Raw genomic sequence first — 27,500 nt, forward strand, 5'->3', positions numbered from 1 at the left:
CTTTTTATACCCAATCATGTTGCCAATTGACCTAATTAGTGTTTATTGGTCTTCCAGCTCTTCGTTATGCTCAAATTTACTTTTTCCAGCCTCTTATTGCTACTTGTCCCAACTTTTTTGGGATTTGTTGACACCGTGAAATTTTGAATCAACATATTTTTTCCTTTAAAATGATACATTTACTCAGATTAAACGTTCGATCTGTCATCTACGTTCTATTACAAATAAAATATTGACATTTGCCATCTCCACATCATTGCATTCAGTTTTTATTCACAATTTGTTTAGTGTCCCAACTTCTTTGGAATCCGGTTTGTGTATATATATATATGTGTGTGTGTGTGTGTATATATATAATCTCTAAAAACGCTAGCACTTCAGTTATCAGTGCATTCTAATTCCATCAAGGTAAAATTGGTATTGAATTGGGACATTGTGAATCAAAATCTAATCAGGACATCAGTGCTAATACCTAGCCCTAGTGAAGTGTAGTTGTATTCAGCATATTCATAAGTAAGGAAACCCAGTGACATAATACTAGCCCCTGGTTTCAAAAAAAAAAAAAAGTTAGTTACATTGGTGTCCACCAATGACCTTTTTTAACAAATTTTCCTGGAAATTTCCCATATAGTCAGCTTAGGTAAGCATTTACTTCCAAACACAGCTGATGTTTGCATCACTAAATTGTAGCAGCCATGTGCAGAATTTTCATGTATTCTTACTCTTATGATCGTTACCAGTGTGGCTATCCTTGGGTCACAAGCAGATGAGGAAAAAATGATGTATCATGTTTGACAGTCCTGTGCAGTATTATTTCCCATCAATAATTCATCAAGCTATTCCACTCACCAGCAAGCGACTGTTTATTGCTGTAAGGTCGTTGCCAAACGTAAAAAGATAAAAATGAGTCCTAAAGCAGGTCACATGAGGTCAGCTTGGGGAGCATGCACTGGTACAGTGTGTTGCCGCACCCACCACGTGACAAAATAGCTTGGGATCTTGGTGGGTAACCCCCCAGGCAGACACAAAGTCCAGTCTCACCCTCCAGAAATGACCCTCTATCTGCCTCAGCCAGGTGTTACGTGGGCTTGGCCTGGTCCAGCAACTCGGGTCCTCAACAATGAGGATCCTGTGAGTCAGATCACCCTCGGGGAATCACAATATGGCCATAGTGCAGTAACTGGTGCACCATCACAATTCAATTGCAACATCACAAAATGTGCCTCACTCAGGACTCCATGAGCAACCGCTTATTCAACAGTGTCAAACCAGCGGTACCCACGGATTCTCTGAGGAGACACAGTAGCTGGATCTTGGTTTTTATCCAGGACACTCGCCAGCCCAGACACTCAGACTCCTCGCTCAGTCGATGAAGAGCCCCGATCAGAGCCTACATTGACTCCACAAAGATCACAGCATCATTGACAAAGTTAAGCTCAGTGAATCTGTCTTTGCCAACAGATGCCACACAGCCGCTGGACCCCACAACCTTGCTCAGCACCCAGTCCATGCAAACATTGAACAGAGTAGAAGCAAGAACACACCCCTGATGAACCCCAGAATCAACTAGGACGAACGCAGAGGTTCTGCTTCCACTCTGCACAGCACTCACAATACCATTGTACAGGCTAGCCATAATACCCAGCAGCTTTGAGGGGATCCCATAAAGTTTCAGCATGTCCCACAGAGCAGCTCGATCAACTGAGTCAAATGCCTTAACGAAAATCGACAGAGGCTGCAAAGATACTCTGCCGGTATTCATATTTGCCAGGATTCAGTCAATGATGGACTTCTTGGACGTAAAACCAGACTGCTGGTGAGCAGGTGATCCTGGCTCTTATTGAGGACGACCCTAGGACCTTACCCAGCACATTGAGCAGTGTTATCCCCCTGTCGTTGCCGCAGTCCAGGCAATCATCCTTCCCTTTCCTGATAGGAATGACAAGTCCTGTTTTCCAGTCAGTTGGGATGATGCCAGTCTCCCAAATGGAAGCAAAGATTGCTTGCAATGCCAGGAGGACAGCCTTACCACCAGCCTGGTGAAGGTTACCCTAGATACTGCAGATCCCTGCAGCCTTCCCTACCCTCAGCTGGTTCACCACCTGTGCATTCTCATTGAGATTGGGGTGGTTCACAGCTAATTGGAGAATCAGCCTCAACAACCGTGGACCCAGAGACATCCAATGTCCTAGCTGGAGTATCAGCTTTAAACAGCTGCTCAAAGTAGCCAGCCCAACGGGTCACAACTGCAGTGTCTTCTGTAAGGACTGTTCCATTGCCTGCCTTAACTGCGACCCTTCAAGGAACAGATTTGGATGTGCAAAAAGCTTTGATTCCTTGGTAAGCAGGACATGGGTCACTAGACCATAGATGGTGTGTCACTTGCTCACAGATTCCTCTAACAAATGCCTCTTTATCCGCCCTCGGAGCCCTTGCACCCGTCCTTTTCAATTCCCAGTACAGACTGGAGTTGCCATCAAGCTGTTTGCTATGACTCCTCTTGATGATATCCAGAGTACCCTGCAACATGAAACACCACCTTCTGGGAACACCAGTAACACCAACACAACCTTCAGGGTCTTGTAATGAAAGGTCTCCCACATCACATTAGGATTTGCAGTCATACCCAAATCTGTAAGTTCCTTACACAATCTGTGTTCACAGTCATCAAAAACGGCCTGATCTTGGAGTCTGGCTAGGTCCAGCCTCATTTTCTTAGTAGGTGGTAACCTAATGGACCAAAGCCGGATTGTCCAAGCAGCAACAATAAGTCTGTGGTCAGAATTCACAAAGTGGGCACTTCTGTAGACCTTGCAGTTTTGTAAGAGTCTCCAGCTTCTGCCCACAAGGTTGTGATCCCCTTCACCGCACCATCAGCATTGGAGTACCAAGTCCAATGATGCAGCTCAGAGTGCTGGAACCAGGATCTAGCAATTTGTAGCCCCTGTCCTTTTACAAAGTGAAGGAACATGGAGCCACTTTCACCACAGTCACCAGCCCTGTCAGTGCCAGTGCTGCATTGAAGTCCCCCATGACCAGAGGATTATCACCTCACGGGCATCCATCATCAAGCGAAGCTGCGAACAAAATGTCGCCCTCACTGAGACATCACTCACCGTTGTCAGATCATACACTGAGACAGCAAACAAGGCACCCAGAGAGTGCCATAATCTGAGTCTCATAATTAGCTCTTTGAAAGGAGTGACATCGGACACCATCAGAAGAAGCCAATCTGCTACTTCATCATCTACTCCCCGAGTATGACAGCCACTCCAATAAAAGGTGTACCAATATACAGAGATCTGGCCAGTCCTAGGTTTGTAAATGGTAAATGGCCTGTATTTGATATAGCGCCTAACTAGAGTTCAAGAACCCCCCTAGGCGCTTTACAACACAACACTCATTCACCCATTCACACACACATTCATACGCTGATGATGATAAGCTACTATGTAGCCACAGCTGCCCTGGGGCACACTGACAGATGTGAGGCTGCCGAACACTGGCGCCACCAATCCTTCCGACCACCTCAGAGAGTGCAGCCACAGAAATGCGGAGCTTATGTAGCTCCTCCAACAGGAGAGAAAGATGATCATCATGCCGGACAGACAAGACATTCCACGCCATGCACCTTCCTGGATGGGCTGACTCAAATTGGGACCCAAGGGCTGCTGTGTGGCAGGCAACGCCTGTGCACCACAGCATTTCTGATCCCCGAGGCCTAACCACATTGGCTCTCCAACGGTTTTGACTCTTCCAGGGATGGGGCTTTCCCCCATCTCCTTCATAATGCAAGCACCCTTCCTATGGGCGGCTGCAGCAGAGAGCAGAAAGGAGGAGTCCTTTCTATTGTCTCATAGCTGGGTGAAGTGTGTGTCTAATCCTGCCACCAACCCCCCATGGTTTTCCAGCAAGCTGGAAGACTACTTGCAGGACTGGATGCAGTTTAACGTTATACCCAGTACCCAAAGCCATAAAAGTTAAATTAGCAAATTGCTGAATTTCCATTCCTGGTGCATTTAAAAAAATAATGCTAAAGTAAATTGCAAATTAGCCATATTCCCGGTTGGACACCAAAATAACCTTAAAGGAGACCTCATTAGAAAATACAGGACATGCTGTGAAATAATAAATGCAAAAGATTTACTTCTATTTATGTGGCATTTCTTCTTGATAAAAGCATTTCCACAGATAAATTGGAAACAACTGCCCAGAGCAACATCAAACAATAAAACAAGCCAGTCCTATGCTACCACTTTGTGGCATAGCCAAAAAGAGTGGAACTCTGAGTGCATGTTTTGTATTTTATTTATTTATTGCCTGTTTGTCTATTTTATTGATGGTATTCCCTCCATCTGTGTCTTTTGTTGTTTCAGTCACTGTGGCACAAAGCTTAGCACTGCTGTCTCACAGCCCAAATCACATATTTGACTATCATAATCAATCTAGCATTGTTGACTGACTTTTCCCTAGGACTCATGGACACTTTACAGACCTTTGCACCATTATAATCCATTCAAAACTCTCCAGTTCCTCCTTCCCTGTTGACTTCTATGTATTTCATGAATTTTGGCGAAGTTCACATACTTTCCCAAATTTTTGCAGAACTCACTACAAAGCCAGCTTTTTGGCACAAATGACCAAAAAATACAAAATATTTTTAAGTTATAAAATTGTTTATATTCAGAATCTGGTTTTGTTTTTAGCAGGACACACCTGTATGTTTCTTCTAACAAACTAATATTATATCCAGATCCATTAAGTGACAGTTCTGTCTGATTGTGGCATAAAACTTCACTCCATAATAACTCTTTAACCATATCATAATTTTTTAAGCTAAAACTGAAGCTAATATATATGAAAGTAAAATAGAAATGTCGTAGTGAAATAAAAACTGAAATAAAGGTAAAATCTTGATGAAAGTAAACTGAAACTTAATTAGATTTCAAAGTAAATTAATATAGAAGTAATATAAAAAGACAAAATTATAAAACTTCTGTTAAGACTGACCAATGAGAAGCCTCCTTTATCAGTCCCTTTGCAGTTTTTGGATAGTAGCCTAACGAAGTTTGTGCTTTATGAGATGACGGAGTAGGTTAATATGTTTATTCTGCTGATGAAAACAACAGAGGGTGGGGCATGTTGGTGATGATACTGGGAAAAAAAATAAATTTCTGCCATTTGGCAGTACTTTGGATTTGATTGTGCATAGACGTAGATCATCTGGAGGTTGAACAGTTGCTACATGATGTGGAGAAACAGTTTATATCAGTATCTCATACAACACATAGAACACTACAATGAATTCATTGAACAAAAGCAAATAAAAATGATATAGTCAAGAGTACAGCTGTGCCAAAGTAAACTGCAATACCCGTATGCTTTCAATTGTTATATCATACAGTATGAGAAAACGTTGAGATATAAAATTATAGACATGTCATATATTACTTAACAAAAGACTGCTGCCCTATATACTGTCAGCAAAGTAAGATCAGAAATTAACAGACAAACTCAACCAGAGCTACAAGCTGGCTTTTGCACAGTTGCTTCTCACAATATGCCATCCCTTGTTTAGAAAACAGAATGGTAAAAGTTGAATCTCACTTTACAATACTAGAATACTATTCATCAACTATAGACCTGTGATCAGGCAGGATGATCGAGCCTTACTTTATATACTTTATACAGTACACTAAATCAGTGACATTTGAAATGAAAGGTTCGTGCTTACAAGCAATGCATTTCCAAGTGGATTATTCAGGACAAAACATTGTTCTAGGCTGGAAAGTGGTGTTAACTGTAGCATCTAGTTGTTGTAACCACAAACAGATCTAACATATTCAAAGCAGTGGAACTGAACCTTTGAAGAAGGTTTTGTCATGCCCACGGGTAATGCGGGATACAAGTTTAATGAGAGGACGCAGGATATAAACGAGAGTTTTGATCACTTTGTAACTAAGTTAAAATTGCAGGTGAAGGGCTGTGCTTATGCAAATTCCGAGAGACTGTGTTTGTGGGGATTGACAGTTAAGGCGGGTGGGGGAGTCACGTCATCATCTCCCCCCCATTCACCTCATTTCGCTCTGAGCTAAGCTCCGCTCCACAGCTGACGCAGTCTTACGGAAGCGACTTTGTTACGCTGCCACCAAATACTCACAGAAAAATCCACAAGTTAATACACACGCTGTCTCTAGAGTTTCTACACACTCTGAAACCTCCAGGCACTACTTACAAAAGGTTACATTGACAATCGTGTTAAGTTATTTTTAAAATGTTTCCTTTTCTTAGCATAGGCACAGCTGAGAAGCTTCGATGCATGTGCTCCATAACACATTAAAAAATATGCATTTAATCACACTTTGCATTCCAATCCAAGGGGAACGTCTGTCAATGCATGATTTCCTGGTACACCAATTACATTGATCAGCGCTTCCCGATTCATTTTACCCTCGCACCCCCTTGGTTTGAGAAGGAGTATGAAAAAATATGAGGTTAACACAGAAAAACAGATCACCAATTGAAGCTTTATGAATAATCGATACTTTATTCGCCATCAATAATTGTTTTGGTAAAGCCATACTCAGTGTAATCCTCCTTCCATTTTATAATTTTTCCGCCACTAGCCATGATTAAATGAACGGTAAAAAAGTAAGAGCGAAGCGAGGGTGACTTATTCAGACTTGCAGGCGACAGCTCAATAGCTCGAATTTGGATATAAGTAGGTTCTATTTAGTTGCCAGAAATATCTTTGGTAGGAATGGAAGTTGAATTTAGTCTTTAAATTTCTATGGTGAAGAAAAATGTATGCAATGATGACTAAATTTAACTATATAAAGTCAAACTTGTATATATAAAGTCATTCCCGAATATATAAAGTCAAAACTTGTTTATGAATATATAAAGTCAAAACCTGAGTTTCAGGAATGAGTTTATATACTCCGATGTTGACTTTATATAATCAGGAATCTATACTAATAAACGGCAAAGCACGCACTCACTCACTCACTTCCCTCCCGTGTAGGTAGAAGGCTGAAATTTGGTAGGGTGCTTCCTTACAAAAGTTGGGCAGGTTTCATATCGAAATTCTACGCGTAATGGTCATAACTGGAAGTTGTTTTTCTCCATTTACTGTAATGGAGATGAGCTTGAAACCCGTGGGTGCGGAGTTTCATGTGACATCATCGCGCCTTCCACGTAATCACGCAGTACGTAGAAAACCAGGAAGAGGCCCAAAAAGCGCTGAAGAAAACATGCATTATATAATTGAGAAGGCAGCTAAATAATAAGAAGCGAAGCGAAAGTGACATATACAACCATATTCATGAGTTCTGCTACTTCGGAAACAAAGCACAATGTAAACCTAAACTTTAAATGAAGTTCATAGACAGGCTGCCGCTGGCGTTTGTAATTTAGTGCCTACCCATATAAGGCCAGTCCGTCAGCGCAATCCAATAGCAAACTGCCACGGGAAAATATTCACGGGTGAAGGACTGTGCTTATGGAGAGGAAGATGAGATGGTCAGGGTGGTGCTTGGCACAAACTCAGCGAAACTGCGAGAGAAAGTTTTAAGTGCCGGACTTCGTAACATTAGATACAGCCATGGACATAGCACGACATGGCACCAGCACAGCTGGGAAACTTCGATGCATGTACACCGAGCGGCTCACGTGAACTGACGCAATGCACAGTCAAAAAGCAACAGTTCCATAGAGCGCTGATCAAAAAACGAATTACACAATTGAAAAGGCAGCAAAAAAATATGAAGCGTCTGATACATACAAGTATATTCATAAATGCAGCTACTGTGGAAACAAAGCACACGGTGGAAAAAGTCAATGTCCCGCTGAAGGAATACAGTGTAAAAAAAAAAAAAACCCGTGGATGCAGTGTGTCGGGTCTCAGATAAAGAAGAAGATGAGCTGTTTATTGATGCAGTAAGAAACGAATCGATGAATGAAACCTGTCATCTTTACAACGATTGACAAACACGGAATGTAACTTGAACACAACACATCCTACAAATACTAACCTGATTGAAAGAAATAATGATAATCAAATCCTTGATGACAGCAACACTCGGTGAAAGTCACAAAACAATTACTGTATATTGACAGTCATGTTAATGCTATTTTTAAAATGTTCCCTTTTCATAGCTTCTTTAAGACACTTCGCTCGCCTCTGGTATATATATATATATATATATATATATATATATGTGTATATATATATATATATATATATGTATATATATATATATATATATGTGTATATATATATATATATATATATATATATATATATATATATATATATATATATATATATATGTGTGTGTATATATATATATATATATATATATATGTGTACCCGATCTACATACTCGAATAATGGATACTTTATTCGGCCATCAATGATTGTTTTCAGAAAAGCCATACTCAGTGTATTCATTAGATGAACGGTAAAAAGTAAGAGCGAGGAGGATGACTTATTGAGGCATGCAGGCAAAACCACAATAGCACGCTGGCTCATGTACTAAAAAAATATATCTTTTCAAGTTCTTTTAGTCCATATGTGTCAAACTCGAGGCCCGCAGGCCACATCCGGCCCCGCGTGTAGTTATATCCGGCCCGCAAGATCATTTTATATACTGTATTATTGTTATTAATGGCCCGGGGATATGAAGCGCTGGTAACACAATAAACTACAGATCTCATAATGCAGCGCTTCAGCTGCCTTGCCGAACACTTACTGCGTCCCTGCGGTCTCTTCAGTCGTTTCCTTACTTTGCGAAGGAAGCAGCTTTCTCACAGCTTCTGCACTGTTTTATAAACGAACGATATATAAGAAAGTCCTTTTTCCTTGCCAACGAAGCAGCCTTTTTATTTAATCCACGGGTTCTCCGCTGTTTCATTGTTCATTTATTACGATTTTTATAGGTATTGTGTAGGTTTTATTTAATCCACGGGTTCTCTTCTGTGTTCACTGCGGTGTCTTCTTTCGCTTCGACCTTCGCCAAGGAAGCAGCTTTCTCACAGCTTCTGCACTTGTTTAAAAATGAACGACATATAAGAAAGTCCTTTTTCTTTGCTTCACCAACGAAGCAACCGTTTTATTTAATTCACGGGTTCTCTTCTATTTTATTGTTCATTTGTTACGATTGTTACAGTCATTGTGTAGCTATTTTAGACTTACTTTACTGTTCAAATACCCATTTCCTTTATTTAATCCGCAGACTCTCCGCTATTTTTTTTTCCTTTATTACGATTAGAGTTATTTATTGCTTCCCTTCTTTCACTGACTGCCTGCCCATATAAGCCGCTGCGCTGTTTTTTTTGTCAAGCAGCCTTTACATAGCTTCTCCGCTGTTTTATAAACAAACGCCATATAAGGCCGTCGTTTTTCTTTGCTTCGCCGAATTAGCAGCCTTTTTATTTAATCCACGGGTTCTCCGCAGTTTTATTGTTCGTTTATTACGATTGTTATACTTATTTTATAGGTATTTTATACTTTGTTTACTGATCAAGTAATCATTCCCTTCAGTATTTCACCGCTGCGAAGCGCAGGTATTTTGCTAGTTACTTTATAAATTCCGACGCTGACTTTATATATTCAGGTTTTGACTTTATATATTCAGAAACAAGTTTGACTTTATATATACCGACGCTGACTTCATATATTCAAGTTTTGACTTTATATATTCGAGCGATGACTTTATATATTCGAGCGATGACTTTATATATTCAAGTTTTGACTTCATATATTCAGAAAAAAGTTTTGACTTTATATATACCGACGCTGACTTTATATATTCAAGTTTTGATTTATATATTCTTGACGCCGACTTTATATATTCAGAAAATCAATGTATTTGCCTGTTTGGCACCCCATAGTATATATGTGTGTGTGTGTGTGTATATATGTACACATGTTAAAATGTTTCCTTTTCTTTTTACTTATCTGCTGCGAAGCACGGGTATTTATAGATAGATAGATAGATAGATAGCTATGACAACAGCACTCATATCAATGACAAAACAATTACATTAACAATCGTGTTACGTTATTTTTAAAATTTTTCTTTTTTTATAACTTCTTTAACATACTACTTCTCCACTGCGAAGCGCGGGTATTCTGCTAGTTATTATAATAAGAACAGTAACAACATGTAACTTTAAATACTGTTTCCCATTTCCCAGATAATTCTTTAAGAAATGAGGCACCCATTGTGGTGTAGGGATGTGAAAAAATAGACCACTTCTTGTTTTTATTTTTGTTTTGTTAGCCAATTCATTTTTTATTTATTTTAAGCTATTTAGAAAATGCATCATAGAAAGTAATTTAGTCTCTCTGTGGTTCAGAGTGTTCAATAATTTAAGTTTTTGTTATTTAAAAAACTTTTGATTAGTGATCATTATGCCATCATTTGCTTTTATCCTTGAAGATGCAACACAAAAAGGTGACTTTAATACTTGCAAATTGCAGTTTAAATCACAATCTCAGTATATGTCTAAATAATCATATATTGATTCTTTTTTTTTTGGATGAAAGCATGAATTCCTAGTCCATGTCCAGTTACTTTTGATGAGGTTTATTATCAGTGGAGCATGGGTTTCTTTGAAATTCATCTTGGATTGTTATGCTTTTAAGCCATTCACCAGGAGAAGGTCTAAACAGTCTCATAGATATGAAGTCTCTGTGGTTATCTTATTCTCCTAGAGATTGTAGCAGAAGTAAACAGAACAAACTGTAATAAATTAGTATTGTGCTAAATTATGCCGTCTTAATTTACTGCTACTTAATTTGTAGTAGCTTCAGAAATACTGGCTGCTTTGTCCTATAATATAATAAAAATAAAAGGAAATGACATTTTTTAAATGTTCTTAGCAGGGTTTTTTTTTTTTTTAAATCAGTTTGGTTTCCCTGTTTGTTTTCAGCGTTAATAGACAAACTTAACTGCTTATTTTTGGGGGAGTGGGGTATGGGGGGGATTCTACTACTAGTGCAAAACCTTGGTTTTGTTATCTTACTGTTTTCTTTGTGTTTTAAAATGGTCCTTTATTTGTTACCATCTTGCATTTGTTCATTAGATGCAGTAGTTGGAACCAACAAGATTAGTCCAGTTTGTCCTGGTAAGTACTAGTTTTTGTTTTTTATACACATTATTTAAGAAGAAAGTTACTCTTTAACCAGAGTATTACACTTTTTGAAATGGTATACTTCATTTCTGGGCATACTGTAGTAATTGACAAACTAAAATATGAATTATGCAAGGTAAAGTTCATTCTTTTAAAATGCTGCTTGTCCTTTTGTTGTTCTTAATAGTCATAGTACAGTATCAACTGCAAATGAGTGAGCGACATTCATTCAATTTACTTGTGTAGTAATATAAAAAAAAATCACTCTGTGATGGCATTCAAGTTAAGTGAGTTTTATTGGCTGCTTGTCAGTGTAGGAAACATTATTTAAGTTGATTTTTATTTTATTCCATTAATTGCACACAAAGCAAGGACTTTACTTCAGTTTGAGTGCTCTTTAAAAAATCAAGTACAGAATAGGAAGCAATAATAATAATACTTTTTATTTATATAGCACCTTTCCCATTTTCAAGGCGCTAAATAATAAAATGGAAATGTAATACATTATTATGGAAAACTATGAAAGGTATTTCTTCTTCTCATTCTGCTTATGTTAAGTTCACAAGTTTCATCAATAACATCATACTTGCTCTTAACAATTTTTAAAATAATATTCTACCAATTGATAAATGAGAATGTTCACATGCATTTTTGTTTATTTTAAAATACTGTCAAGTCTCTTTGAAGGAACAAAGTGTATATTACCATCGTTGTTGTGTGTGTTTTTGTTTGTTTGAAGTTTTAAACAGAAGGTAATATAACATGGCATGTGACACTTTTGAGTACTCGAAGCATGATTTTTATTTTAAAAGTATTATTGACTTAAGAACAAATAGCAAATTTCAAGTTTGCCAATCCCTGCCAACACAGGGCACAAGGCAGGAACCAATCCTGGGCAGGGTGCCAACCCACCGCAGGACACACACAAACACCAAGCACACACTAGGGACAATTTAGAATCACCAATGCACCTAACCTGCATGTCTTTGGACTGTGGGAGGAAACCAGAGTACCCGGAGGAAACCCACGCAGACACAGGGAGAACATGCAAACTCCACGCAGGGAGGACCCGGGAAGTGAACCCAGGTCTCCTAACTGCGAGGCAGCAGCGCTACCACTGCGCCACCGTGCCGCCCTAACCAGAAACATACTGTACATATTTTATAAAAAAATATGTAAGTATGTGAGTAAAGCCCAGATTGATATGACTTAAACATATATTAACTCACTTTCTAGAATAAGCCGTCCCATTCCAAAACATTTGATGGAAAACATTTAGCATCTTGGCATGGGCTTCTAGCAATGAATCTTTACAGTATGCATTATCTTTTTTGAGGCAAGAATCTGAAGTTAGCAGAGCCTTAACACTAGAATTACCAGAGCCTACGAAAAAACTCGTAATTCCGTCCCACCTTAAATTGTTTCTTAAATCCCTTCACACCTCTTCGCCAGCGTCCTTTGTTCTCTAAATGTGCTGATAAAGAGAAGCTAGGAGCAGCCGGCTATTCCATCCCCCCACCAATTTAGAAGATCGAACTTCTCCCGCTCATGCCTTGAGTAATTTTAGATGAAATCTGTTCATTTCGTCTGTTCCGCTTACAATAATCTGTGTAAACACATTGTTAAAACAAACGTTTTTTATATTCTACTAGTAGATGACAAAATGTAGGCATAAACTATATAATGTATGAAGCCTGAAGTCCAAATAGCAAAGAAACATTTTCACAAGAATAACACAATTGCGCTTTTATTCAAAAATATAACTGCAAAAACAAAAAGCCCCCTTAACATGCGACATTGACAGCAGTTTATTATAACAAAAGAAACAGAATACAGACGCGCTATAGCTCTGCGTTGTACCACGATGCATACTAACGCCCCCCCCCCAAAGGGTTCTGACACACAGACGCTGGCGAAGCTGCCTTCTTCGTATCTCACCGTCACTTGATTTTCTTTTTATTCAGTTTTATTGAGTGTTCCTGCCAGTCCCTGCATGTTGCTGTTTCTTTTGTACTCCAGGACATGCAGAGGAGAGAATGGTAAAGAGCAGTAACTTCGGCGCTATATGCAATCATCAGACACTCCCCATCTGCTCGTTGTTTTGTTATACTTTTACACCAACATATGTTCCTGTGTTTGAGCATGCTCAAACGGGCATGCTCAAAAAATACACGTGTAATGCCACGAAAAGTGCACACAGACACTTCATTTCGCAAACAAAACAAGTGCACTTTTATTCAAGACTACCTGTATAACCGAAGAAAAAAAAAAAGCAAGTTACAGTAGGCGATTGATACGACATCTTGCATGGTGCAATACTAAGAAGTGCTGATTTTCATTCCGTGTTATATAAAATCATCACATTCAAATATTAACAGTTCCCACACACCTAAGGACCGTCCTTCCTACATTTACGACACGTGTACTTGTTGCAGTGCACACACCTTTCAGTGCTATGGTTCCTATTACACTGAATGAGCACCTGACACTGTACTTTCTTCCCTGGGGGAAGGTCCCGCATCAGAGAATTTCCAGTTTTCCTGCTTAAATTCACACCCGATCTGACGCTGTTCGTTTTCAAATTATATTGCATTAGTGCGATGATATTTTAGTATTTTAGTTAGTATGCATCGTGGTATACTGCACAGCTAAAGCGCGTCTTTAGTGAAATCAGCCGTGTCAGATGGGGTTGTATGGATTGATTCTGAACGCGACTGAGAGAATGAAAAGTGAATTAAAAAAAGCTAACCTTTACAAGGATCATAAATTGCACCGGCTGTTACAGACTGAAATCAAATGTATACTTTTATTCTAAAATAGTAAGACTAAGAGCAGTTTACTTCTCAAAACGGAGTGGCGCAGGATCGAACTCTTGAGCTTTTGATTCCCAAGCGGGAACTGATTCTATTCAACCACGGAGGCAGTTACAATAAATGGCTGTCAATGTCGCATGTTAAGGCTGCTTTTTGTTTCTGCAGTTATATTTTTGAATAAAAGCGCAATTGTGTTATTCTTGTGAAAATGTTTCTTTGCTATTTGGACTTCAGGCTTCATACATTATATAGTTTATGCCTACATTTTGTCATCTACTAGTAGAATATAAAATACGTTTCTGTTTTAACAATGTGTTTACACAGATTACTGTAGAAACGGAACAGACATGAAATGCGTGTGTTCCAAATAACGATCTATTATTTCCACTCTAAAACTCCACTTCACTCCCAGATACTCAATCAAGGCATGAGCTGGGAGATGTTCGTGCACGTTCTAAATTGGTGGGGGGATGGAATAGCCGGCTGCTTCCTAGATTCTCTTTATCAGCACATTTAGAAGACAAAGGACGCTGGCGGAAAGGTGTGAAGGGATTTAAGAAGCAATTTAAGGTGGGACGGAATTACGAGTTTTTTCGTAGGCTCTGGTAATTCTAGTGTTAAGAGTAATCCAGGGCTGTGTGATTTTTGTTTTAATGTAGTATTGTGTTAAGTCTTTTTCTACTACAGTTTGGAGAATTTAGACCTGGTTGTAATTTTTGTAATAACGCTACAGCATTTCAATGACCATCTCACAAGTAACATTATAAAGGATTAAGAAATCATGTGCTTTAAAATTGGTGTAAAATAATTTTTTCTTTCTTGCTAAAATAATTAAAAATGCCATCTTGTACAAGTACCCACTTCAATGCTAGATTTTGAAATGTAAAAGTTATTGTAGTGCTACTTTATTATATCTGTTTTTTCAAAAATATTCAGCATATGATAGCACTCTCTGCATCTGTCTAATCTGAAAACTTGTTTTCTCCTCTTAAGTGGTGATTTCCTGGTTATAACTAAACTCTTGAAGTGATTAGACCATCTTTTAATTAGTAATTAATTTCTGTGAAACATGGCTCACAGGTTGACTTTTATTATAGTAATGTCTCACAAAAAATAGTTTGTCTTTGTGAAAAAACTTTGGAGAATTCTAAGGATCTCTCAGAGAAGCTTTGGTTTTTAATTACTATATTTGCCAATATTCTAACCAGTATACACAGCTTCTGAATAACAACACTAAGCCATTAGTATTGACAATGAATTTTCTGCAAAAAACATAGTTTTAGCACATCTCTTGTTTGTAGTAGTGTTGATGTAATTTATTTCCTCTGGCCTGTAAAATGTAACTTTTTTTTTTAAAAACCAAAGATGGATTATTAATTTGAATGATTCAGTGTAACAATAAATATAGTTACATTTTAAACAGCCTGAGTTCATCAGCTGATTTATTCTTATACATTAAATATGTTGAAAATTTAAGCTTTGCAAATTTTAATGTGTATTTTCTATCAGTATTTGAATGTCTACACTAATATATGTATGCACTCTGTGAATCTCCTTTTCTGGAGAACTTTTACAAATATGAATTACTCTCCGCTTATGTGTGTTTAGGAATATGAATGGTGTACTGTATATCATTCAGACTTTTTAGTATTGCACTTGTAATTATTATTTTTTCATTCTTTTTTTTAAATATACAGATAATTTCCAGACAGCTCAGCTACTTGCCTTAATTCTGGAGCTGCTAACGTTTTGTGTTGAACATCATACTTATCATATTAAAAATTACATCATGAATAGAGATCTACTGAGGAGAGTTCTGGTTCTGATGAACTCTAAGCACACTTTCTTGGCTTTGTGTAAGTTTTTCAGTTGTAAATACTTTTACCAAAATAAAAATGTTTTAAAGTTTCTATCACTGGTAAAATAAGGCATGTTTTTTGCATTTCAAAGCAAATAAAGGGGGTTTGCTGAATGGATTAAACAAACATTCTTAGCTTCTCAGTAAATAGTGCTATTGCATGCATTATTTATTTAGTTCATGTTTTAAACTTTGTTTTATTTTTAATCCACTCAACAGGTGCCCTCCGTTTTATGAGGAGAATTGTTGGACTGAAAGATGAGTTTTATAACAGATATATTATTAAAGGCAACTTATTTGAGCCAGTCATAAATGCATTGTTAGACAATGGCACAAGGTACAATCTTCTCAATTCAGCTGTTATTGAACTCTTTGAGTTCATTAGGGTGGTAAGTTTTACATTTTTCTAAATATTTGTTGATTTGTATTTTTGCTTCACCACATTTTTTTTCTATTTGATTTTCTTTGAAACCTGTAGCATAATAAGCCATTTGGAATTGAATTAATCTGTCCATCAAACTGTTCTGATTCTAATTGGAGTCTATGTTTAGCCTTTAATATTATCAAATTATAAATTTTAAAATAATATTACATAAATATTTATAAACGTTTATTAAAAAAGCTGTTTTATGTAATTGTGCAAGTACAGCAAATATATTTATCGTCTAAACTTTAGAATAGCCAATTATTCATTATTTTGGCATTTATAAAAAAAAAAAAAAGTGCACCCTGTAAATCACATTTTATATCAGGGCAGGCCACTCAGAGCATTTACTAAGTTACTGGTGATCAACAAATGCACCAATATAATTTCCAGTATAATTTCCATGTGCTTTTAAGTTTCTGACAGGAGTTTATTGCTCAGAGGACCTCTTAAGAGTCTTCTGCATGAGTGACTGTTGGATCATGGCTGGTGTGTAAACATGAATGTGAATAGAATACTGTCAGCTTTGCCTTTTTGTAGGAGAAGTATGTTTTTGTGGTTGGTAGGGCTGTAACTGATGATTATTGTCATGATTGATTAATTTGGCAATTGTTTTGTTGATTAATTGATTAGTTGGATTGGAAAAAATGCATTTGAAATTAAACACAGTGCACATTTCACCAAATAAACAGGTTTGTATACATTTTTAATTTTTTTAATTACTTGCAGATATTTTAAACAAATAGGTTTTTGTACAACATTTATATAATACATTGAAAATAACTAGTAATAAATAGAAATGAAACTTTTAGCACCTCTTCTGGTTGTGGAATGAACACACAATTTCACAAAATTTCCTTAAAAACTGTTTATGAAAAATAAGCTTAACTTGCAGCTTGGCTTATGTATTCAGAATTACTTTAAACTAACACTTCAAAATTAAACATGTAATTTGAAATTTTTCCAGTTTCAGTTAAAAAGACTGTTTACTGGCAAAGCATTAAACTGTTGCCCCAATATGACTTTGTTTTTCTTTGTAAGTCTGCAGTAATGTTTGAAATTAGTTCAGCATAACCAACATCATTGTTATATGTTGGGGGAAATGTACAGTAACTATTTTCCTTTTGCAGCAAAACAAGTGGTTTCAATTGTGTGAAACTCAGTTCTTCCTTTGCTATGTAATATGCCAAGTTTATTTTAACTGAAAATGTATATATTTTTGCATCATCATTAGTCTTTTTTTGTGTGTGTGTGTGTGTCTGTGGTATAGCAGGTCCATGGCTCAGAAGAAAAGGCCAGTTTTAAATAAATCGCCACACATGTGTCTTAGAGAGAGGGGGTGTGGCAGTGTGGCTAGAACGGTTCTCGGTTGCTTTGTGAGGCTGGCATTTCCTTGCTTATGTGCACAGGTGGGGAATGAACCGTGTCTGTAATTGAAACCGGAAACTGCTAATCGCCACATCCCCATTATGTATAGTAGGAGCGTGAATGTGGAGGGGAGAGAATAAAAGAAAAGTGGATGGAGGTTATAGGAGAAAGCAGCAGGAAGCTGAAAGCCAGTGCATGCAAGCGTGAGTGAGCGGTAGATGGCAGGCTCTCGCTAGAGAGAGCAGGCAGCTCTAAAGAGAGCCCCTCCGGAGTGCTAGGCCGACACTCGGGGGCAGCTAGAAGTGGTCGCTCCTGCTGAGCGCTTTGGAGGAGCACTAATCACTGGAAGGTGGTTGGCTTGCTGCATAAGGTCGCAGGAGTCTGGGACTTGGGAGGTGAAATCCCCAGCGTGAGCACCCTGGTCGCTGGGGAGCCCAAGTCACAGTCTGGTGGAGCCCGCTGGAGCCAGGGTCTGGAAGGTGAACAAACCAGCAGGCAGAGAAGGTCAGCTGCAGGTAGGGTGACTCCCCTGGTGCAAAGCCTGGATGGGAGAAGCTGGGGAGCTGCCAGCAGATAAATGCAGATAAAATTGAAGGACTGCTTCCAGCCATAGTATTTTAACCTCGTTTTTATGAATTTATTCACAGGATTTTAACCTCCATCTTTTCGCTGGTTTTTAATAGATTTATTTAATGACTTTTAGAAGCACTGAACTATTTATTTTGAACACTGTTGTTTGGTTTTGCCATTTTTTAAATAAAAGCACTTTTGCACCTTCGTTCAAATCGAAAGTAGTCATTATGCCTAGCCTTGGAAGCATTCCGTTCATATACAACTTCCTATGATGAAGGCAAGTCTTCATCCTCCATAGAGCCTGAAACGTTATGTTTACTATTCATATATTTGTGCATCACTGTTGTGATGTCTTGCCATACGAGGTCAGACCCCTACACATTTTACAACCTAAGCTTTTTTTTCTGCTTTAAGAGAAAATGCTCCTAAATTCTGGAAATCTTACATTGCACATACAATGAAATCTTACATTTTCTGGCACTTATTTTACCATTCTACTTTTTTAAAATGTGTTTACAACTGAATGAAGTAGTGAAGCATTTGCAGGGTTAATGATGTAATCAACTAATTGATGAAAGTGATCATTGCCAATGTTTTTAATCTATTATCGATTATGACAATGAGTTTTTGCAGCCATACAGGTTTGTGTTTTACATTCACATTATACTCTGGGGCACCTGAGAATAAAAACATTGTTGCTTGTATTGAGGGTAAAGATCTGTGCTGGTATCTGGAAGGTTGCTGGTGTAAATCCTGTTAATGCCAGAAAGTATCTTGTTCAATTGAGCCTTTGAGAAATTTGGTACAGGGGCACTACACAATTCATAGCCCTGTGCTGTGACCACCAGAAGTTGTGAAAAAGACTCATCGGGAATTAATAAAGTACATTAAAAAAAAAAAATTTAAAGATTGAATTAAGGGTGTGAATCTCGGATGAGATAATTTCTGACTTATTGAGTTATTTTGTGGTATATATACTCGGCAAAAAAAGAAACGTCCCTTTTTCAGGACTGTGTATTTCAACAATAATGTTTTAAAAATCTAAATAACTTTACAGATCTTCATTGTAAAGGTTTTAAACAATGTTTTCCATGCATGTTCAATTAACCATAATCAATTAATTAACATGCACCTGTGGAATGGTCGTTAAGACCTTAACAGCTTACAGAAAGTAGGCATTTAAGGTCACAGTTCTAAAAACACAGGACACTAAAGAGACTTGTCTACCGACTATGAAAAACACCCAAAGAAAGATGTCCAGGGTCCCTGCTCATCTGTGTGAACGTGCATTAGGCATGCTGCAGGGAGGCATGAGGACTGCTGATGTGGCTAGGGCAATAAATTGCCATGTCCGCACTGTGAGACGCCTAAGACAGCGCTACAGGGAGACAGGAAGGACAGCTGATCATCCTCGCACTGGAAGATCACGTGTAACAACACCTGCACAGGATCGGTACATCCGAATATCACACCTGCGTGACAGGTACAGGATGGCCACAACTACTGCCCGAGTCACACCAGGAACACACAATCCCTCCATCAGTGCTCAGACTGTCCGCAATCGGCTAAGAGAGGCTGGACTGAGGGCTTGTAGGCCTGTTGTAAGGCAGGTCCTTACCAGACATCACCCGGATCTCAATCCCATTGAGCACGTCTGGGACCTGTTGGATCACAGGGTGAGGGCTAGGGCCATTCCCCCCAGAAATGTCCAGGAACTTGCAGGTGCCTTGGTGGAAGAGTGGGGTAACATCTCACAGCAAGAACTGACAAATCTGGTCCAGTCCATGAGGAGGAGATGCACTGCAGTACTTCAAGCAGCTGGTGGCCACACCAGATACTGACTGGTACTTTTGATTTTGAGCCTCCCTTCATTCAGGGACACATTGTGAAACATTTTTAGTTTGTCTTATGGTGTTGACTCATATCAAATATTTACACATTAAGTTTACTGAAAGTAAAAACAGTTGAATGTCAGAGGACGTTTCTTTTTTTGCTGAGTATCTTTCTTTTGCAAGAGAATTCATTGTAATTAGCAATCTCCGATTATTTTCATCATAATAAAAAATAAAATGTTGGTCATAATGTTAAGATGCCTCATCTCCCTAGGTTTGACTGTCCTCCCTGCTCTTGCCACCTATTTTCAGTATAGTAGTTACAAAACCAGCAATTACTAAGTTCAGTCCTTATTTCACATTGGCAATATGGCATATATACTCATGTATCTGAAATCCATCTAGTTCAGTGAAAATGGAAAACTTAACCCTAAAAATAAAATTTTATATTAAATAAAAGAGCAAAAACAAAACAACTTAGAATCCTTGTTTTATTAATTGAATTGTAACATTTCTGTTTTTCTATAAACAAGTTGAATCTTAATGAAGCTACTTGACATCCTTAAGCTGGCTCAAAATTATGTTTGCCTTGCTTTTGGGTGTATGTTGTAGCATAGGAAACATGCATTATAAGTTTCACTGTGTGAAACTAAAGTCCTCGATGCTTAATCATGTTACTTTTTGCTAGGGCACATGGTTTTCAATGTCAGTTCTTACTGTTGGTGAGCAAGTATTGGATCAATAAGGCAACAAAAGCTTTTTGTCAGTGAATTTCAGAGTATTCTGTAGGCGTATGAAGCTGTTAGGAAATGGTGGAGGTTATTAACATTGAATTTCACTGCATGCTTAATCAAATTGGTGATTTGGAACATTGCTTTTGTGTAAAATAGTAGTTTGTATGAAAAAAGTGCAGAAAGTAACCTATATTTTTGTATTTAAGTGGCAAGACAGTTTTTTCTGCATGAAAATTCATATATTTAATAATTCCTGTTCTTTCCAAATTTTGTATTTACCCACTGCTTGCAGTATGATATATAATGGTTTTTTGAAATGTAATGTATCCTAATAGAGTGTTTGTGAGAAGACTGTTACACCATGTATTATACTCATAATGCCTCAACTAAGTGATCTTTTATTTAAAACAAAAATGTTCTTAGTCTTAATTTTACTTTTTCTTCTAGGAGGATATTAAATCTCTCACTGCCCACATAGTTGACAACTTCTCTGAAGTACTAGAATCAATTGAGTATGTTCAAACATTTAAAGGACTGAAGTCTAAATATGAGCAGGAAAAGGACAGACAGAGCCAGAGACTAAGCAGGTATGTGTACAACTATTTTTTCCCCCTGCTTTATTCTGCTACATTTAAATTTCTTAACATTACCTAGCAAAGCACATATATATCATATATAGTAAGTGCATTTTTGTAATATTTACTGACATAGTATACAGTGGCAAAAAGTATGTAAACTCTTTGGAGTGACTTGGTTTTCTGCCTTAATTAGTTATAAAAATGTGATCTGACCTATGTTATATCTAGGCTATTCTATAGTAATCTTACTTGGACGTTTAGGTTAATTCTTTTACCGATCTTCAGCTGGTGAACAGCTGCCCTGACCTAGTCCTGCAGGATCCCATTTTTTCCCTTTGATTATGGCAAGCTGTCCAGGCCCATAGGCAGACATACAGCTACATATCATGAAACTCCCTATCGTATGTCAATATTGGGACATTGTTTTTATGTTAGCATGCACTGCCATTTTTAATGCTATTTGTACTGCTGCATATTCTTGCCAATCAGTTCATCCTTAGTTTCATCAGTCCACAAAACATTTTCCCAGTAGCATATTGGAGTGTCATGGTGGTCTTTGGTGTGTATTATATATCAGGTGTGCAATATGGGTTTTTTTGGGGGGGGTTTAGAAGCATACTTCCTTAGTGCCCTGCTATAGACCTTAGGTTCCTTTATTTGTACCTCGCTTAAACACTCTGCATTGTGCCCTTTGATTTACATTGGCTGGGCATCCACTTCTAGGGAGTACTAAATCATATCAATTTTTATATAGTTTGTCTAACTTAAAATTGATTAACAAATAAATTGATTCATATCTAAATTATTTGTAACTAGCAAAATACCTGTGCTTCGCAGCGGAGAAGTAGTGTGTTAAAGAAGTAATGGGAAAAAAGGAAACATTTTGAAAATAACAACATGATTGTCAATGTAATTGTTTTGTCACGTTTATGAGTGTTGCTGTCATATATATATAGAGAGACACATACTTACATATATATATATATATATATATATATATATACACAGTGGGTACAGAAAGTGTTCAGACTCCTTCAGTTTTTCCCTCTGTTATATTGCAGCCATTTGCTAAAATCATTTAAATTATTTTTTTCCTCATTAATTTACACACAGCACCCCATATTGACAGACAAAGAAATTGAAATTGTTGCAGATTTATTAAAAAAGAAAAACTGAAATATCACATGGTCCTAAGTATTCAGACCCTTTGCTGTGACACTCATATATTTAACTCAGGTGCTTTCCATTTCTACTGATCATCCTTGAGATCACCTTCATTTGAGTCCAGCTGTGTTTGATTATACTGATTGGACTTGATTAGGAAAGCCACACACCTGTCTATATAAGACCTTACAGCTCACAATGCATGTCAGAGCAAATGAGAATCATGAGGCCAAAGGGGACTGCCAGAAGAGCTCAGAGACAGAATTCTGGGAAGGCACAGATCTGGCCAAGGTTACAAAAATATTTCTGCTGCACTTAAGGTTCCCAAGAGCACAGTGGCCTCCATAATCCTTAAATGGAAGACGTTTGGGACAACCAGAACCCTTCCTAGAGCTGGCTGTCCGGCCAAGCTGAGCTACCGGGGGAGAAGAGCCTTGGTGAGAGAGGTAAAGCAGAACCCAAAGATCACTTTGGCTGAGCTCCAGAGATGCAGTCAGGAGATGGGAGAAAATTGTAGAAAGTCCACCATCGCTGCAGCCCTCCACCAGTCAGGGCTTTATGGCAGAGTGGCCTGTCGGAAGCCTCTCCTCAGTGCAAGACACATGACAGCCCGCATGGAGTTTGCTAAAAGACACCTGAAGGACTCTGAGATGGTGAGAAATGAGATTCTCTGGTCTGATGAGACCAAGATAGAACTTTTTGGCCTTAATTCTAAGCGGTATGTGTGGAGACAACCAGGCACTGCTCATAACTTGTCCAATACAGTCCCCACAGTGAAGCATGGCAGTGGCAGCATCATGCTGTTGGGGGTGTTTTTCAGCTGCAGGGACAGAAAAACTGGTTACAAATGACGGAGAGATGAATCCGGCCAAGTACAGGCATATCCTGGACACAAACCTTCTCCAGAGTGCTAAGGACCTCAGACTGGGCCAAAGGTTTACCTTCCAACAAGACAATGACCCTAAGCACACAGCTAAAATAACGAAGGAGTGGCTTCACAACAACTCTGTGACTGTTTTTGAATGGCTCAGCCAGAGCCCTGACTTAAACCCAATTGAGCATCTCTAGAGATAGATATATACTAGCAAAATACCCGCGCTTCGCAGCGGCAAAGTACTGCCTTAAAATTTAAAATTTTTATTAAGAAGAAAATTAAACCTTTTTAAACTGAGGGAAAATATACCAATAATTATTTGTTAAGGATCTCTTTGTATACCACATTGTGAGTTCGGCCCTCCGGTTGTAATATGACCAAGCTGTGCGTTGAGCTTACTCTTGAGCATACAACTTACAGGCCATGTGATCAGTAATCTTGTCTCAAATCTCACAGCTTGGATTGTTGCAGTCATAATCGCTTTGAGTTTCATGGTTTGTTTCAATTATGACAGTATTTGCAGGATTTGTTGTATTGAAGTGACATTCGGCATCTGTCAAGAGTTGTAAGCATACAACCGGTTTCACTGATAACTTCACATCCAGCTTTTGAGAGTTTAAACATTCATAAACATCAAAGTGTCCACTACTGAAATCGTCACCTATGAATCTAAGATGTTTAAGAGGCATTGGCGGTTGTCGAAAGGTGTAAAATATTTGGCCATTTCGGTACACTTGAAAGCAACAACCGAACAATTCAGCGGTAGCCATCAATTCACATGCAGAACCATAGGTGAAGGGCTTAAGCATTTCACTCTTATAGTGCTCCTGTGTAGTATAATTATCTCCTGTACCGTCATCAGTCCACACCTTGAACCTGTCCCAGTCATTCAATACATAAGATACAATGTTCCTCTTTATATCAAGAGTGAGCCTGATATGGCCGTGCAATATGTAACAAAGAGAATGAAAAAGGGTAGGTGGTATCTCCGGGCATGGAAACCACTCGGTAAGTGATAGTTCTTAGATCGATAGTGATCATCTCGATTGTAATAAACAAACAATAAAACAGCGGAGATGCCGTGGATTAAACAAAAAGGCTGTAGTTATCAGTAGGAGACGTGAATCCCGTGGCGAGGCAAGGAAGGGAATGTAGAGACTGGAGCGACGGACGGCCTTATATAGGCAGGCAGCCAACAACGTGGGAGACGTTGGGATGGGGAACCCAACGCCGCTTCACACGGTGACCGAGCTGCAGGCTATGGACGTATATATGTACGTAAGTAGGATTCAGTTAGCGCTTGGAACCCGTGTACCAAATTTCTTGAAGATGGGCCCATAAGTAACACAGACTGTTGAAAAGTTCAATATGGCCGCCGACAGTGGCATCATACCACCGAAATAAGTACGTACATTGGTTTCGGTTAGTGCAGGGAAGCCGCCTACCAAATTTCGAGAAGATGGGGCCATAAATAAGAAAGGTCAACATGGCGGACGTTGTTGACCATTATGACCATTACGTGTAGAATTTCGAAATGAAACCTGCTTAACTTTTGTAAGTAAGCTGTAAGGAATCAGCCTGCCAAATTTCAGCCTTCTACCTATACGGGACGTTGGAGAATTAGTGATGAGTGAGTCAGTCAGTCAGTGAGGCTTAGCCTTTTATTAGTGTAGATTACTTTAAGCAGCGCTATGCAAACCTGCAGTTCTTGATTATAGATCTTTTTTTATGGAGGCATGCTTTCACATTAGCAGATACTTTGGAATAGCAAACGGTGAATGGTTTTTTTTATACTTTAAGTAGCTCTAAATTGCACCTCCAATCTTGTTTCACTGATTGGGCTGCAGGTTCAAAAACTCCTGACTTGAATTTGGTAGCCAAAGGGTTTACATATTATTTTCCAACTTACACTTTGAATGTTTGACTGATGTGTTCAGTATGTACAAGAACAGCATAATAATTTGTGGGATATTAGTTAGAACCTAGTGTTTTCATTATTTAAACTTAGATGAAGGTCAGAACATATTTTAAGAAAAATATATACTAATAAAAGGCAAAGCCCTCACTGACTGACTCACTGAGTCATCACGAATTCTCCAACTTCCCGTGTAGGTAGAAGGTTGAAATTTGGCAGGCTCATTCCTTACAGCTTACTTACAAAAGTTGGGCAGGTTTCATTTCAAAATTCTACGCGTAATGGTCATAAATGGAAGCTATTTTTCTCCATATACTGTAATGGAGTTGAGCTCGATGGCCGTGGGGGGGTCGGAGTTTCGTGTGACATCAGCACGTGAACTGACTGTCAACACATTACGTAGAAAACCAGGAAGAGCTCAAAAAAGCGCTGAAGAAAACATGCTTTATACAATTGAGAAGGCAGCGAAACAATAAGAAGCGAGCGAGTGACACATATTGTACAAGCATATTCATGCCTGCAGCTACTTTAGAAACAAAGCACGTTGTAAAACTAAAGTTTAAATTTTCATAGACAGGCTGCCGCTGGCGTTTGTCATGCCCACGGCTAATGCGGGATACAAGTTTAATGAGAGGGGCGCGAGGGTATAAACGACAGTTTTGTTCACTTTCTAACTAAGTTGAAATTGCTGGTCAAAGGCTGTGCTTATGCAAATTCCGAGAGACTGTGTTTGTGGGGATTGACAGTTAAGGCGGGTGGAGGAGTGACGTCATCCTCTCCCCTCCCATTCACCTCATTTCACTCTGAGCTGAGCTCTGCGGCTAACGCCATCTTCCGAAGCAACTTCGTCACACTGCCACCAAATACTCACAGAAAAATCCACAAGTTAATACACACGCTGTCTCTAGAGTTTCTCCACACTGAATCCTCCAGGCACTACTTACAAAAGGTTACATTGACAATCGTGTTATGTTATTTTTAAAATGTTTCCTTTTCTTCTCAATTCATTTTACCCTCGCACCCCCTTTGGTTTGAGAAGAAGTATGAAAAAATATGAGGTTAACACAGAAAAACAGATCACCAATTCAAGCTTTATGAATAATCGATTCGCCATCAACAATTGTTTTGGTAAAGCCATACTCAGTGTAATCCTCCTTCCATTTTATAATTTTTCTGCCACTAGCCATGATTAAATGAGCGGTAAAAAAGTAAGAGCAAAGCAAGGGTGACTTATTCAGGCAGGCATATATATATATATATATATATATATATATATAACATCAACACTCATGACAATATCAATCATGTTACGTTATTATTAAAATGTTTCCTTTTTCATTACTTCTTTAACACATTACTTCTCCGCTGCGCGGCGCGGGTATTTTACTATATATATATGAATGACCTCCAAAGAGCACTGAGACTTTTGATCACGTGAACGAGTCTGCAAAAAATGGGGTCTCCTGCCCAGCGAAAGTCGAGCAGCCGGCACGCGCATAGCTGTGCCGGCCTTTGAGATGCTGACTGCGCTTTTGCCTTAAGTCAAAGTGAGCACTTTTAATTTTTTTCATCCTCCCCCTGAGCTATAGCCCAGACAAGTGCAAACACGGGACCCCTTTTCTACATTGCGGCAAACTATTATTAAGGCGATTCGCACTTTCTTTTGCTCGTATACGATTATGAGGTCGTCAGCTCGGATTATGAAGACACGCACAGGAGTGGAGGACTGACAGTGCCATCACAGCCGATTAATGGCAGGGGCGTCTCGCCAGTCTACACAAGACCCACCGCGACTGTCCCCAAAAGGCGCTCATATAGTCAGCGAACGCATCCCTCTATACTATATAAAAGAAAAAGGCAAGTTTCCTTTCTTTACACCTTTTTTCCTTTTATCCCAAACCAAAGCCTTTCTCTCTTAACACTGCAAAGGTCACAAAACTAATTTTCTTTAAATGCCGGTAAGGCACATTACCAGAGGCAGAAATTTGGACGTTCACATAGAAAATGTAATTTCTATACCCCAGCCGTCGTGCAGCGCCTTTCAAAAGGGATCAACTACAGAGAGATGATCCATATACATTTTAGCTGCTGTTAGTACTACTTACCTGTTCTGTTACACCGTCTTTAAAATGTAGTTTACCCGCAACCACTCCAGTAGTGCTCAATGTACCTGTACTTCTTAAAACGTTAATGTTTTACTGTTTAATAACTTATCGACTACATTTTAT

At 38.6% G+C, this 27,500-nt stretch overlaps 1 protein-coding gene across 2 annotated transcripts in view; it reads left to right on the forward strand.

The window, feature by feature from the left end:
- The window catches only part of LOC120516911 (serine/threonine-protein phosphatase 4 regulatory subunit 3B), a 164,351-nt gene that overhangs the window by 122,412 nt on the left and 14,439 nt on the right, over positions 1-27,500 (forward strand). For both annotated transcript variants that reach the window (XM_039738923.1, XM_039738924.1), the window contains 4 exons: positions 11,092-11,133; positions 15,650-15,808; positions 16,030-16,199; positions 21,189-21,328. In XM_039738923.1, the coding sequence (XP_039594857.1) occupies positions 11,092-11,133; positions 15,650-15,808; positions 16,030-16,199; positions 21,189-21,328 (511 nt within the window). The remainder of the gene's footprint in view (positions 1-11,091; positions 11,134-15,649; positions 15,809-16,029; positions 16,200-21,188; positions 21,329-27,500) is intronic.

This window comes from Polypterus senegalus, chromosome 16, assembly GCF_016835505.1.
Source record: "Polypterus senegalus isolate Bchr_013 chromosome 16, ASM1683550v1, whole genome shotgun sequence".
Classification (NCBI taxonomy): Eukaryota; Metazoa; Chordata; class Cladistia; order Polypteriformes; family Polypteridae; genus Polypterus; species Polypterus senegalus.